The 13,975-nt window shown below is 48.2% G+C and overlaps 5 protein-coding genes and 1 non-coding gene across 6 annotated transcripts; 5 read left to right on the forward strand and 1 right to left on the reverse strand.

Moving 5' to 3' along the window:
• Positions 1 to 5: 5 nt before the first annotated feature.
• GGI43DRAFT_413759 (FAD-binding oxidoreductase) lies at positions 6 to 1,886 on the reverse strand. The gene has a single exon (XM_083206945.1). It carries the CDS (start codon positions 1,714 to 1,716, stop codon positions 244 to 246), a length of 1,473 nt encoding a protein of 490 aa, XP_083057495.1. The 5' UTR covers positions 1,717 to 1,886; the 3' UTR covers positions 6 to 243.
• A 1,363-nt stretch (positions 1,887 to 3,249) lies between these two features.
• GGI43DRAFT_192135 (cyclophilin-like domain-containing protein) lies at positions 3,250 to 5,313 on the forward strand. The gene is made up of 2 exons (XM_083199960.1): positions 3,250 to 3,323; positions 3,383 to 5,313. The coding sequence occupies exon 2, from the start codon at positions 3,433 to 3,435 to the stop codon at positions 5,053 to 5,055; it is 1,623 nt and encodes a 540-aa protein (XP_083057496.1). The 5' UTR covers positions 3,250 to 3,323; positions 3,383 to 3,432; the 3' UTR covers positions 5,056 to 5,313.
• Positions 5,314 to 5,474: 161 nt separating this feature from the next.
• GGI43DRAFT_t178 lies at positions 5,475 to 5,583 on the forward strand. The gene has a single exon. It is a non-coding gene; the product is annotated as a tRNA-Met (tRNA).
• Positions 5,584 to 6,467: 884 nt separating this feature from the next.
• GGI43DRAFT_430085 (heat shock factor family protein) lies at positions 6,468 to 9,325 on the forward strand (the record flags this gene model as incomplete). Its single annotated transcript, XM_083209204.1, has 2 exons — positions 6,468 to 7,539; positions 7,597 to 9,325. Exons 1-2 carry the CDS (start codon positions 7,046 to 7,048, stop codon positions 9,323 to 9,325), a joined length of 2,223 nt encoding a protein of 740 aa, XP_083057497.1. The 5' UTR covers positions 6,468 to 7,045.
• Positions 9,326 to 10,133: 808 nt separating this feature from the next.
• GGI43DRAFT_192146 (uncharacterized protein) lies at positions 10,134 to 11,394 on the forward strand. Its single transcript, XM_083199961.1, has one exon. It carries the CDS (start codon positions 10,248 to 10,250, stop codon positions 11,274 to 11,276), a length of 1,029 nt encoding a protein of 342 aa, XP_083057498.1. The 5' UTR covers positions 10,134 to 10,247; the 3' UTR covers positions 11,277 to 11,394.
• Positions 11,395 to 11,673: 279 nt separating this feature from the next.
• GGI43DRAFT_413763 (cyclophilin-like domain-containing protein) lies at positions 11,674 to 12,927 on the forward strand. Its single transcript, XM_083206946.1, has 2 exons — positions 11,674 to 11,772; positions 11,845 to 12,927. The coding sequence occupies exons 1-2, from the start codon at positions 11,695 to 11,697 to the stop codon at positions 12,265 to 12,267; spliced, it is 501 nt and encodes a 166-aa protein (XP_083057499.1). The 5' UTR covers positions 11,674 to 11,694; the 3' UTR covers positions 12,268 to 12,927.
• The last annotated feature ends 1,048 nt before the right edge of the window (positions 12,928 to 13,975 follow it).

Here is a 13,975-nt window from a genome sequence, read left to right on the forward strand (position 1 = left end):
GGAATGCAGTAGACGAGTACAGTCTTGGTATCATTAAGGAGTATTCCATCGATAAAGGGAGAAAGAGAAAAGACATCTTTCTGTATTAATGAACAAGAAGGAAAGAAGAGAGTCAGGGGTATCAATCACACAGGCTGACAAAGCTCTGTAATTAGACATATCCAACATGTCGCACATTAATCGTCCCCCTAACACATTATGAACAAGTGGACGAAAATCGGCCATAATTCGCAGATTGTATGCTCATTTCTTCACGGGGATATAGGCCTTGTTACCAACGGCCTTGTCCCACATCGTCTCGAGAATACCACGCACAGGTCTCCGCTTACCGGCGCCCGTGTCCATGTCGGCCTTGAGCTTGTCATAGACAGAGGGCAGGGTCTCGGCATTGTACTTCTTGCGCATTTCGTCGTAGACATCTTTGCGGTAAATGAGCCAGAACTCGTCCTCAGTATAGTATGTTCGTGCATACAAGAGCTTGGCTCCCATGAGTTCGGCGCTTCGGAGCTCTAGCTTGCGGTTGAGCTCGTAAAAGGCCTTGGGGTCGCGAGGTCCGCGGCCATAGACACCGACGGCAAAAATACGCTGATCCGAGACTTCGTCGACACGGGCGTTGAAGCGAGATGTCAGACCAATCTCCTTGGGAGCCTTGCAGGGGGCCAGGAAGATCATCAGCTCCGGCAACGTGTCATTGACGAAAGAAATAAACTCCTTGACCGTGCTGGCTGGAATACCAAAATCTTGCACGACATATTCATTGGCAAGGCCAGACTTGTGTAGCGCATGGTAGCAGGTACGGCTATCGAGGAAAGGGTCGGCTAGGCGGCGAGTAATGGAATTCTCAGGCACGTGGAAATGCTTGAATGCAAGCTTGCCGCCCCAGAAAGCACCGTGGTCGTAGCGGAAAAGGTAGTCAGGAGTATACATATAGAGGTCCGTGGGCTTCTCGGGCGTAGGCTGCTTCTTGATGGCAGCTTCAATGGTGTCGGCAAACCAGTGGACCTCCATCTTCTTGAGAGGAGATTTGCCCTGGGGCAAAGTCTTGACAAAACGGCCAAACATGACGACAATTACGCCCCTGCGGAAGTAGACGCCATCAATAAAATGAATTGACTCGTCTTTGGTGGCTTCCTCAAACAGATCGTGGGCCTTGGCAACATCATTCACCAGCTGAATGTCCAGTTGAACGTACGGAGTGGCTGGGATTAGCTCAATGGTGAGCAGGGTAACAATGCCAAAGGTGCCCAAGCTGCCTGCAGCATGCTCGAGCAGATCTGCGTTATGCTCGCGATTGGCCTTTTCCAGCGTGCCGTCGCCAAGCACGATCTCGATCTCGGACACGGTGTTATTGAAGAGACCATAGCGGTACATGCTGCTCTCGCCAGAAAAGCCAGAGTAGCCGCCACCAACGGTGATTCCCTTGAACTCCATCACAATCTTGGGAATAACTCCATGTTTGAGAGTATGCGCAGCCAGCGCGTCCATGGGCACCTTGGGCTCGGCCTGCACGGTCATGGTCTCCAGGTTGACGGGAAAAATGCGGTCCATGCTGCTGGTGTCGACAATGGCATCAGCCTTGAAGGACAGCGGGCGCGTAGAGCTGGTAGAGCCATGGTAGACACGGAATGGCTTCTTTTGGTCGTAGAAGTGCTTGACCTGTTCTTGGATCTTGACAACAGCAGCGTTGTGCTCCTCGAGAAGCTTTGCGGGATTCATCTTGCCTAGCGGTTTGGAGGGGGCATCAATCTATTAACAAGTAAAGGACTAAATAAAGACAGTAATGGCAATAAGAAGCCGTTGACTATTAGGACGTGGCAAAATTATGAAATCAGCAGAAGCAAAGGACTCAATGCCCAACGACGCCCTCTCGCCACACAAACTCAGGACCAGTAGAGGTGTAAAGAGAAAAGAAAAAAAACAGGAATCGCCGGAGCTCTGCCTGCTGTGACGACGGTGACGTCCTCGCGTCGGCACATCAGCTAGCAGCTGCCGTTCCGGCAAATTAGGGGGGCTGGGGCTGCTGACGTTTGGTGCTAAGCCCCTACACTTCACTGGAGCATTGGCTGATGGTGGTTTTAGCTTGATGGCAGCTTGGCGGTCGAACCACCTACTGAGGAGCCGTCGATCGGGATCCTCTACCCGGGCGATTACGAGGTGAGACAGGTATGAGACTGGGGCAGCTCTAGAGGAGGGGGACACGGCATGAAGTAGCATCGGTTGGATTGGATACCAATGCAGATTTCTTCTGTCTGATTTTCAACACCTTCTTGCTGCATTTACAAACAGCAGACTTGTATAATTCTACAATTGATTTCGAAACAAACCCACATGGCCCCACGCACCCAGCTTCTAAATTGCATGGCAGCACCAAATGCGCCACTAGCAAAAGTGGCCGCCTCTGCTGGAGCTTCCGCCAATCGGTTCATTTACCCTGTCCGACTCCCCGTGTTGCTCAGGGCGCTTGAGCCGCTTTGCGATCCTGCAACTCACGGTTTAGCCCCAAACTGATAGCGAACATGCGGAGAGTGGCCGCTCTAAGCTTAAAAATTTTTAAGCCACAGGCACAGAGAAGCAAGAGACCCTTCCGGTCTAATGTTGGTTGATTCCAAAAGCGGATTGTAGTAGGCCTATCTTCTCGTTATGCTCGTAGAGTCAGATCGAAATGCAGTATGGAGCTTCATGCAATACTTGGCAGCGATACATCACCTCAGCCTTTTTGTCACTAACGCATTGCGACTTATGCCGTGCCAATTCAGACCAGTCTCTTTCTTTCTTTATATTATGCATTCTTTAAGAAACATGAGCTGTCATGGCTTGCTGCACAGCTTTCTCTTATTTGACCAATTGCTAAACTATCAGTGTATAATCAGAGTTATATAAATCACACACCATATCTCAACTTCTTTCACCAATTCTAGCAGGTGGCTGTATTTACATATATACTCCAGAGTGTATATACCCAACACTCGCCCAGTGATGAATAAATGAGCTGATATTCGGTCCCTAATGGCGTGAACGCAATATTCTAGGGTAGGCACTGCGATCTCAGTTGTATACCTAAGCTACGTAGCCCAAGGTCTACTGAGGCAGAGATCTACGGGGACGCACCTAACAATTATCAAATCAATCACCGAATCATTTCATTCATATAAAGACAGGCAACAGAGTATTGGGTTTTTGAAACATAAACGCAATATTGCTATTAAGACTTGTATGCTATTTGTCTAGAGGTATGGCCCTGTATGAACATTCACATGTTACATAGCCTTGAAGAGTGGCGCTAATCGCAGCTATCGATAACAGTGGGTCTGGCGCGATACTGGGTTGAGTCGAGCCTCAAAAGCTCAAGCTCGCGTGGTTCAGCTACTAACTTTTGCGACAGCTGTGGACAAAGGCGACCTACAAGGGAGGGTTCATGACATACGGTTGGTCATGTCGTCGATTTATAATCTCGAGCCACAGCCCACGGGCTCAGCGATCCTACACACAACACTGGGAGAAATCCACGTCGAGCTCTTCGCCAAGCAGACACCACTGACGTGCCGCAACTTTCTTCAGCATTGTCTCGACGGTTACTACGATGGCACAATCTTCCACCGACTTGTTCCCAACTTTATCGTGCAAGGCGGTGATCCCACAGGAACCGGAAATGGAGGCGAATCAATCTACGACGGAGGCGCCTTTGGCGGCGACCTGGATCCTTGGCCCATGGACCAGAGACATGGAAAGAACGCAGGCTCCAATGGCATTAACTTTAGAGATGAATTTCACTCCCGACTAAAGATCAACCGACGTGGCATCCTAGCCATGGCCAACGAAGGAAAACCTGATACGAACGGCAGTCAATTCTTCTTTACACTCGACAAGGCGGAAGAGCTGAACGGCAAGAACACAATGTTTGGCAGGGTTGCTGGAGATACAATTTACAACTTGGCAAAGATTGGCGAATCAGAAGTGGATGAAACAACCGACCGACCGCTATATCCTGTCAAGATTGAGCGGGTGGAAATCTTGGTTAACCCCTTTGATGATATGACAAAGCGATCGAGGGTGGCGCAAATACAGGAAAAGCCAAAAGTAGAGAAAGAAAAGAAGAAGAAAAGGAAGGGTGGAAAGCAGCTGCTCAGCTTTGGAGACGAAGAGGGCGATGAGGACGTGCCTGTGTTCAAGAAGGCCAAGTTTGACTCGAGGATAGTCATGGCGGAGGAAGAAGAGACTCCTGCTCCCAAAGAGAAGAGCTCAAAATCAAAGCCTTCCAAACAAAAGGCCACAGATAAGCTACACGAATCGGCTGCTGAAAACAAGGGTGATGACGAAATGGAAGAGGAGAGACCAAGAGATATTCCTGTGCACAAGAAACGCAAGGAACCGTCGCCTGAGCCATCACCCGAGCCAGAGCCGGCCAAAGAAAAGAGTGCATTAGAAAGGGCCAATGACGAACTGGCGGCTCTCAAGGCATCAATGAGGAGGACGATCCATACCGAGGAACCAGTCAAAGAAAAGAAAAAATCAGCGTTGGAAACAATGATACCTGAAACATCCATACGAGGAAGAAAAAGGCGGCCTGGTGGTAATAATACAACAGCAACCGAAGAACAGGCATCTATTCGCCTACTAAAAGCTTTCCAAGCGAAGCTTGACAAGGCTCCACCATCAAAAGAGATAGCTGCAGAAGCGCCCGTCAGTAATGAAGAGGGTGAAGCAGAGAAGCCCTTACCGGACGAGGAAGCCGAACTATGTGATTTGCACTTTATTGCAAACTGCCAAAGCTGCACGTCGTGGGACAAACAGGAGAAGGAGGACAGTGACGACGAAGGCTGGATGTCACATGCACTCTCGTTTGCGGCAGATAAGCTAGGCAAAGACCTCAGCAACCGTAGGAAGGCTGAAGAGGAACTGGTCGTCATTGATCCTCGAGAGAAGGCTCGGACACTTAAGGAAGAGAAACGGGCAGAGCGAGAGGCTCGAGGCGGCGGATCTGGGAGGGCATGGGATCAAGCAAAGAATGCTCAGATGGCACGGGCTGCTTCGTTGGCCGGCAGAGGAGCGAAATGAAATTTTGGATCATCTACGGCACTCGCATAATGTAATGTTTCTTTATATCGATATTTGGTTTTATGGCGTTGCGTACGGAATACTCTGATCTGGACAGTGGTCTGGCTATTACTATTATTGCTTTTATCTTTTTATTTACTGTATATAAGTGTATGGGAGAAATCTAGCGGCAAGTTCATCCTGGGCTGGTCTTGGGCTGTTGAATCTAAACCAGAGATACTGGACATGCTCAATTGCAGCTAAGAAAGCTAAGAGCCACTGATGTGATACTAAGCAGAGACTATCCCACTATATCTTAGCTACGCTCTACATACAGCTTCAAGATTGCCTTGAATTGAGAAGCGACTTATCAAAAATCGAAAGCCGCCATCAGAGTCGAGGTTTCTGATCAAGTTTATCGAGTCCGGGTCTTCAACAAGGTCTTCGTGGCGCAGTTGGCTAGCGCGTCAGTCTCATATTGAAATCGATATGATCCAAACAACAGTCTGGGCCATCTGAAGGTCGTGAGTTCGAGCCTCACCGAGGACATTGCTTTTTGCCTTTTCTCAGTCCCAATGGACTCGTCATGCATCTTTTTTTATCTGTTACTTTTTTTTCAATGACAACTAGATGAATTGAATACAACGGAGAACCATGCGAATTTTGCAAGGGATATATAGTTCTGCAAATCCATGACTTCATAATGCATGAATTCAAAACGAGCCATTCTGATATCTCATGATTTTTCAACAAGCAGAACGGTCTGGAGTAGATGATATGAGTGCGATAAGACCACTTTGGGCAATGATCCTCGTTTCTTATTGTGGGCTTTACTGCATGCATCATGTAAGCTTCATTTTTTGACTAGTATCCCTGTCCAGACGTCAGCCATCAGATAAATATTGCGGCTGCTGGTGGCATTCTGAAGCAGTAAGCTAAACCACGTTTGTGAGCTACTTATGATGTTAATCTCTTGGTTAAAAAGCTCCGGACAGTCCTCCACAATTTCCATATTGAGATAGGACAAAGAACAAAGTTCGTTGTTTGTTCCGGCAGCCACTTTTTTTTTTGGCGACTAGCCCGGACAAGGCGGCTTATCATCACGTGTTTAAAGCTTTATTTCGTTGAACGGCCTTTATCACCTCGCGTGCTGATTGGTCGATCTGGCTAGATACCGCGATGACATCCTTAGACCGCTGACCGAAGCCCACTCTTGTGAAAGTACTTTGTAATTGTGAAATCAAGCATTTTCTCAACCACGCACGACATCTGCCATCGAGCTGGGCTGCAATCTCGGCCAGCCCAACAAACGAGTCGCCCGCTGCGAGCCTGAGCACGCCATATATCGCCGACCCCCGCGCCCGGATCGACGCCTCGCTGCGGCTGGACAGAATTTTCCCTCTTTTGATTGCGTTTGACGCTGAGCCCAGCTGAATCCGCCCAACGAGCGTCGCGCCGGCAAAATTCAGAGAGCTCGGATTGCCGCGCTGTCCGCAGAATCCCAGGCGCCCAGACAAAGGCACCGCCAGAGAGGAGGTAGTTTTGGTTTTTTTGCTCTCTAGGCTGCAACTGGTTGCCTAATATCTTATCAACCGTGCCACACCTGTATCATTTTCATATACGCCCAGCTCATTGCTGCGGCCAGCGAATCTCAGCCTTCCCGCAACAGGCTTATCGATCTCGATTTTGAATAATCAGCCAAGAAAGTCGACGTGTTCTCTCTCCGGGCCGAGGCAGGCGCTAATCTCCCGCGCGCGCCCATTCCTAGTCAACTCACTGTTGCTGGATGCAGCAGTATATCGGCCTGCTTTTCGAGATACTGCAGGCTGCTTATCTTGCCTTTGGGTTGCGGGCTCAACACTGTTCTGGGCATCACCCATCGGCTTCCGATATCGCGACTGGACTCCGTTCCATTCGATAACAGATTCCACCACTCTCTCGTCTGTTCTCGCGCAACTCCTTGCTTGAATAGCTCAGCGATCGGCTACTACGCCGTCGTATATCCTTATCCATGTCTGCATCAAATTCCCGGAAGCGAGCAGCCCCCGGTGCGACGCCAGTCGTACCGATTCAGCGGAATGTGCCGCAATCTCATACAGCCGACCATAATGCTGGAGCGAACCCTATGATGCAATGGAATACCGCTGGCGGTGCGACCGAGCAGACCGATTACTTTAGTGCTGCCGCAGTACACCGCGAGGATCCATACGGGCTTGCGCAAGCACAACAGACATACCCCCAAGCCGCAAATGCGCCATCAAACTCACTTGCACGGCGACAAATGAACCGCGCTCTTGTTCCCACGAATCTTAGAGCTTCCTATGACCCTTCTTCGGACCAATGGACCGCCTTTGGCGATGACGGCCTCCTCGTCCCGCAGAACGCGACTGAGGGTAGAGTTGAGCAGGATAATGTAGAAGTTTTGGAAGAAATGGCCCAGAAGGCGAAGCGAGAAGCTCAGGCCAAAAGGAAGCAGATTCCACCATTCGTTCAAAAGCTAAGCAGGTAAGCCTTTACGTCGAAATCCTTGGGAACAGTATCACAAACTAACCCTCAAATCAGTTTCCTCGAGGAAAGGAAAAACGAAGATTTGATTCGCTGGTCGGAAAAGGGCGATTCTTTCATTGTACTTGACGAGGATGAGTTTGCCAAGACTCTGATCCCAGAGTTATTCAAGCACAACAACTATGCGTCTTTCGTACGGCAGCTGAATATGTATGGCTTCCACAAGTGTGTAGGACTGTCAGACAACTCAATGAGAGCGAGTGAGCGCAAAAACAAGAGCCCAAGCGAGTACTCGAATCCATACTTCCGACGAGGGCACCCGAATCTTCTATGGCTCATTAATAAGCCGAAGAGCGGTGGCAAATCCAAAAAGGGGAATAAGGGTCAGGATGGCGATGGGGATAGTGAAGAGGACATTATCCACGAAGATATATTGGCTCACCAGGGTATCCCGTCGACCAACAACACGGGTCGATCTCTACCCGCTGCTGGAACTGAGGCTAATCAGCCCCTACCGAAGAAGGAAATGACATTGATCAAAGAAGAGCTACAGAAAGTGCGAGAGCAGCAGAAGCTAATTCTCGGAGCTATCAACCGTCTGCAGCGAAACAACAACGATTTATACAACCAGGCGATTATGTTTCAGACCCAGCATGACCGACATCAGAACTCGATTAATGCTATTCTCAACTTCCTGGCCAACGTCTTCAGAAAAACGTTGGAGGATCAGGGTAATTCGCAGAATGTCGGCGATATCATCTCCAGCATGATTGCCAGCCAAGGCCAGCAGCCAGCTCACCAGGGCAGTGTTGTCGATTTGGGTGATTTCTTTCAGGCTCACCAACCCAGCACTGCCAGCTCAATAAGCGTTCCTACACCAAGAAAGCCCCAGAAATTACTTCCAGGAATTCCCGAGATCAGCCACCCAGCAACTCAGCCGAGCCGTTCGTCATCAACTAGCAGCACACCGTATCATCCGCTGGGAGTTCATCCTGAAATGGGACATGTTACTGAGCTTCTCGATACATCACCATCGGATTCGACACCGAGTCTCAGGCAAGAACTCGAGACCAACCCCCATGAACGGATGATGAAGATAATCAACGACCATAATGCAAGCAATCCTCTTGATTTACCAGACGCAACCAATCTTGTCAACAATGCTCCGAATACCTTGAGCAACGACCAGAGGAGCAAACTGGTCAACCTAATGGCATCACGAACGACATCTTCTGCAGTGCCAAACATACCCGCTGTGTCTGATCCTTTAGCTAAAAGGCCTACTCCTACTGCCACCTCAGCCGCCCCTCCTCCACCGCAAGATAGTAGCCCCGTAGCGCCATCGCTCTCACCGATCATGCGGTCACCGACTATGCCAGCACCATCCCTGCAACATATCAGCACAAACCAGGATGAACTCGAACGACTGAAACGGCTACAGAGTGAACAGGATGCAAAGATTCACGAGCTAAGCGGCATTTTGGGGCCATTGAGTCCAAATGGACACATTCCCGGCATAGATGACGGAAACGAAGCCTATTTTGACGCCCCACCGGTCGATTTGGACCAGTTCTTTGACAGCAATGCCTTCCTGAATGATGCTCACTTTGGAGACGGAAATGATTTCAACTTCAACCTCGATGCAGATGGACTTAACAACGGACTTGATGCATCTAACCATAAGTTCGATACTCCAAGTCCTGCGGGGACTGAGGAGATTCACCGAGACGACCTTGGTTTGAACGGCAGCCCCAATCACGAGAATAAGAGACGGCGCATGGGTTGATTTTGTTAGATGGCTGATTGCCTATGAACCTGAATATTTTGCTACTCTACGCGGCATGGAGGACTCTGGGGCCCCGATGATGTTGGCCCAAATATTCCATGCGACAAGGCTCAGACTGTTTTATAAGGTGCCACAAAGAACATTAAAGACACGCTTGATATTCCTATCATTTTACAGCTTCCAGCGCTCTTAAACAAAAGGTTGTCGATATTTATGCCACGCGTATAATAAAAGTCAACAAAGAAAGTGGCGACAAAAGGAGGCAAACCCGCGACGGGGCGAATTGGAGATACAAAGCGATCAACCAGAGCGATACCAAGGGATTAGCTTGTCTATATGAGGATTAGCTCTTTTACATTGAACACATACAAAACAAAGACTTCACTTCACGCTGCTACAAAAATATCTGGTGCAGCATATTATTTGGCTTCATTCGATACGGAAGGAAGGAATTGGTAAAGGCGTTTCCACCGTGGGCTTGCTTTTTTCTAGCCAGCAGTGGCGATAACTAGTATATAACGTATGGGGGGTTTTATAAATAGACATTGTACGGAGTTTGGAAGCATAACTTTCGAAACAAAGCCCAGAACAGAACAGAACCACATATTTCTTCTTTTATTCTTCTCCAAAGTGGTAGCTATTGTTCAAACATTGCAGCTGAGCTGTTCAATGGACTTTGGCTTGAACACATGAGTATATGAATGGATATGAATGTGATGAAATTAGAAACCATAGAGAGAGCATGCCAACCGTGTTCAGAGGAAATCCACGTATATTCATGGCCCCTTTAGCTTTGTGTAGCTGGTTTCTTTGTTTGCCGTCGATGTTGCCAATGATGGGCTACTCTTAATAAACTTGATAACTCGGCGGAACTCCTCGTGCTTAACTATCTGGCAATACCAAAACAATTCCAAACTTTACGATGGGGATGAGAAATCTCTGCTGCCTTTGCTGCCCTTCGGAGTCGGTTACTGACGCAGCTCCAGTCGCTCCCGATGATGTACCGACTCTTAGAATATATTTCGCTGTTAGGATTCAGGGGAGTACAGGAACCAGATGGGATTGTCAAGAGTACCAGATCAGGTTTCGAGATACGCTTATGTGGCGATATGCATTTGTCCATCTACCTGATACGCCGTTTATACCAGATTCGGACTCTTCTGGCCAAGAGGATGAGGTTGACAATAATACAGAGCTTGATATGACGGCAGCAGAATGTGATGGGCAAACTTGCGACGGCGAGGCTCTCAATCTCAAGAGCCATTGGTCACTTTCAACTACACACTCGAATTCGTCTTTGGAAACGATTCGCGCTTCTGGGAAAAGCCATTCCAGAAATGATGCCTCGATGAAGACGTCTTCGCCTTCGAACTCTGTGCAAACGATGCGTCTTATTTCCAATTCAACAGATTCTGCTAAGCAGTCACAACAACCTCTCACACATAATCAACCCCAAGAGCAATCTACGGATAGCAGTGCTGAGGATATTGAAGAAGAGATACGACGTCACCGAGAAGATGCACTTCGGCGGCTTGAAGGAAAGCATACGATGATAGATAGATTCGCTTCGGCATTAGGAATCACAACCGGGCGTGGAAAGTCTCAACCACAATTCGATGCACCTGACTGTCAAGATTGGGCCAAATTAAGTATGCTTATTGCTGGCGGATTGGATACAGAAGGAAGAAAGTGTTTTCCTCTGTTACTGAAAGAGCAAGAGGCGGTTTTGTTGCCCATAGAGCAAAAGGGAAATTTCTTCAGAATAAAGATGAGGTCCCCAGGAAAGGCCGCTATTTTAGGTGATTTGAAGGCGGCTATGAAGCAGATAGAAGCTCGGAGATGGAAAGATATCATCATCTTCATCAGGTATGCAGATACACCTCAGGAGCAGAAGGAGTGGTTCACAATAGGAGAACCACGAATACTTGACTGGGCACCATCTTTCATCTGAGAAACGATCCCTCTGTTTCGAGAGTGATTTGGAAGGATGACTGAGAAACATAGACTAAAATTTGTAGACTGGTAGATGTGAAGTAAAGAACGGGAGGAATCATGATGAAAGTGGGATATGGTATTGGATTTTAGGAGAGCTCAAGCGAGGGAGGACTTGCACATTTTAATTTCAAATTTTGGAAACAAGAAGATTTAATTTATTAATTAACTAGATAATTAGCAATTATGTATATATCAAAACGTATTGCACAAGCAGCAATACTTAAAATAGTTGAAGTCAATAGTGGGCTTAAGGTATAGAGCTTGATTACCTAATCGGGTTAGCTACCACTTGAATCGCAAGTACATATACCTAGCACCTCGCAGCAATACTCATGAATGGCTGCAGCTCTATCAAACACAATTCACAAGCCACAATGTCCGTTACGCTTCACACGTCGCTGGGCGACATCAAAATCGAGGTCTTCTGCGAGAGCGTCCCCAAGACATCAGAGGTAGTGCTCATTTCATAACATTTCCCAAGCAATCGCATGGCTTTCAGCTGCTAACACCCGTGCTCGCAACAGAACTTTCTGGCCCTTTGCGCCTCCGGCTACTACGATCAGTCGCCCTTCCACCGCTTGATCCCCAAATTCATGGTGCAAACAGGAGCACCCGCCAACCCAACAGCCGAGAATCCAAAGGGCGGTCAGTCGATATGGGGCGGCCCCTTCGAAGACGAGATTCGACCCGCGCTGAAACACAGCGGCAGGGGCTTCGTTTCCATGGCCAACAAAGGCCCCGGCACTAACGGCTCGCAATTCTTCATCACGTTCGACAAGGCACCCCATCTCGATGGCTTGAATACCGTGTTTGGCAAAGTGATTGGCGACGAGGGCCTGGTGACGCTGGCCAAGATGGAGGCCGTTGAGATAGACAAGAAGAGCCGCCCGAAGGAGCCTTTTCGAATCGAAAAGGTGACTATACACGCAAACCCGCTGGCTGAATAGAGGGCCACTGCGAATCCCGAGTTTTTTCACAAGGGACGGGAAATAAAACCATACGAAGCGGGCCGTTAGCCGAGATCAGAATGTTTCACAAAACAAGAGTCGGCTGCAGAGGTACTACTTCCAACAGCGAGATTTAACGACGGCCGAGGCCTTGAGATGGTGCTTTCATGTCTAGCACTAGCGAAGCCAAGGGACAGAGCGTTATTTTGAAGATCGACGCGATTTACCGTTGGAGACCTACGAGCGTCAATTCTGATTTATTGCTATGGACTCTCGGAATTGAGAAGAGTGATACGCCCATGGAATTGGAAGTCGGAAAGAAGGATACGAGATTCGACGATGATTCGGCAGATTATCAGGCCTTTATCTGGGTATATTCATCTGAGAACTGGCAATATCACCCTCGCCAAGCGAGTCCAGAATCACGGTCCATCCCGTATTGTACCCAAACTTTATGCGCTATACCAGGCAGAATATAGGATAGAGAAGCAGCCATTGCTCTTACATTCTTGAATTTGACAAAAATCATAAAGCAATTACAATACATACGTGTTTTGGAAAGCTGCTACTTAACACCAAAGCCAACCTCATGACCACAGTGAATATACACATATTTATCTAATGAGTTGTAAGAGTATTGCTGCGTAGGCTGTATATTTTCAGTATGTAAAAGTTTTTAATTTATTTGAATAAGATAGTGATATTTTTACTACAACGCATAGTAATGTCCATTGATTGAAAAATGATGGATGATTGTGACTGCTGTGCATTGTTATGACGGTATGCTAGTGAGTCATTGGATAGGCAGCCAACCATGTGCGCATATCTACAGCTGTGAGTGCTGATGGGATTGTTATTGATGCCCAAGTAGCCGTGCATAGGAGCAGTCCAGTGTTCAGATTCGCCCTTGCGATTTTGCCTCTCTTCCATTAAACTGTACGCCCGCCATCTTAATCTTGAAGATTAGAATGTGTCCAACATATATATATTCATCGGAGCCAGCGTCTTCTTTCCGTTTGACCACTCCTAAATATTCTCATCTTTGGCATCCTCTTCCATGTCAATATCAATCAAGTATACACCAGCTTCAAGCCCAGCAACGCTTGTCTTGTTGACACCATCGCGGAGCAAACATCCGTAATCATAAATAGCAGATAGTTACAAAAGATAAGCACGTCTGTCCCGGTGCCCACGAGCTCGGCTGTAGAGATGACTATGGTTGTTTTCTGGTATCCCTGATCTTTTGGATCCTTTGATGCCGCTGCCTCGCCGAGCCGCTGCCGTTGAATAAGAGTTTAACTGTAGTAATGCGTTGAAGCTTTGCATAGTTTTGAAATGCTGACAGAAGTGTGCCCGGTTAAGCTTGGGGTGGCGGCGAGAACTAGGACGTGCTTTGGGCCCTCGTCCGAGTCGGATCCTTGGTCGTCGTGCGCTGACTTTAGGACGGAGGTCAACCTCGTCAGCCAGTCATGTCTTTCGTGGTATCCCTGCACTCTATAGAATACAAGCGAGCGACCTGACACTTGGAACTCGCTCTAGACAGCCCGCTCAACGGCATCCTGAGGCCATCCCAACATCCATCACCAATCAGGCCCCATAGGCAAAATCAATCTCCAAATCTGAATCATCTTCTCGGCAATCTCGCGGTTGACTTGCTGAAGGATCTTGGCTGCCCGGTCGAGCCTCATTCTGAATATTTTGAGGAGCT

Source organism: Trichoderma evansii, assembly GCF_050947405.1.
Source record: "Trichoderma evansii strain SZMC 28006 chromosome Unknown GGI43scaffold_21, whole genome shotgun sequence".
Lineage (NCBI taxonomy): Eukaryota > Fungi > Ascomycota > Sordariomycetes > Hypocreales > Hypocreaceae > Trichoderma > Trichoderma evansii.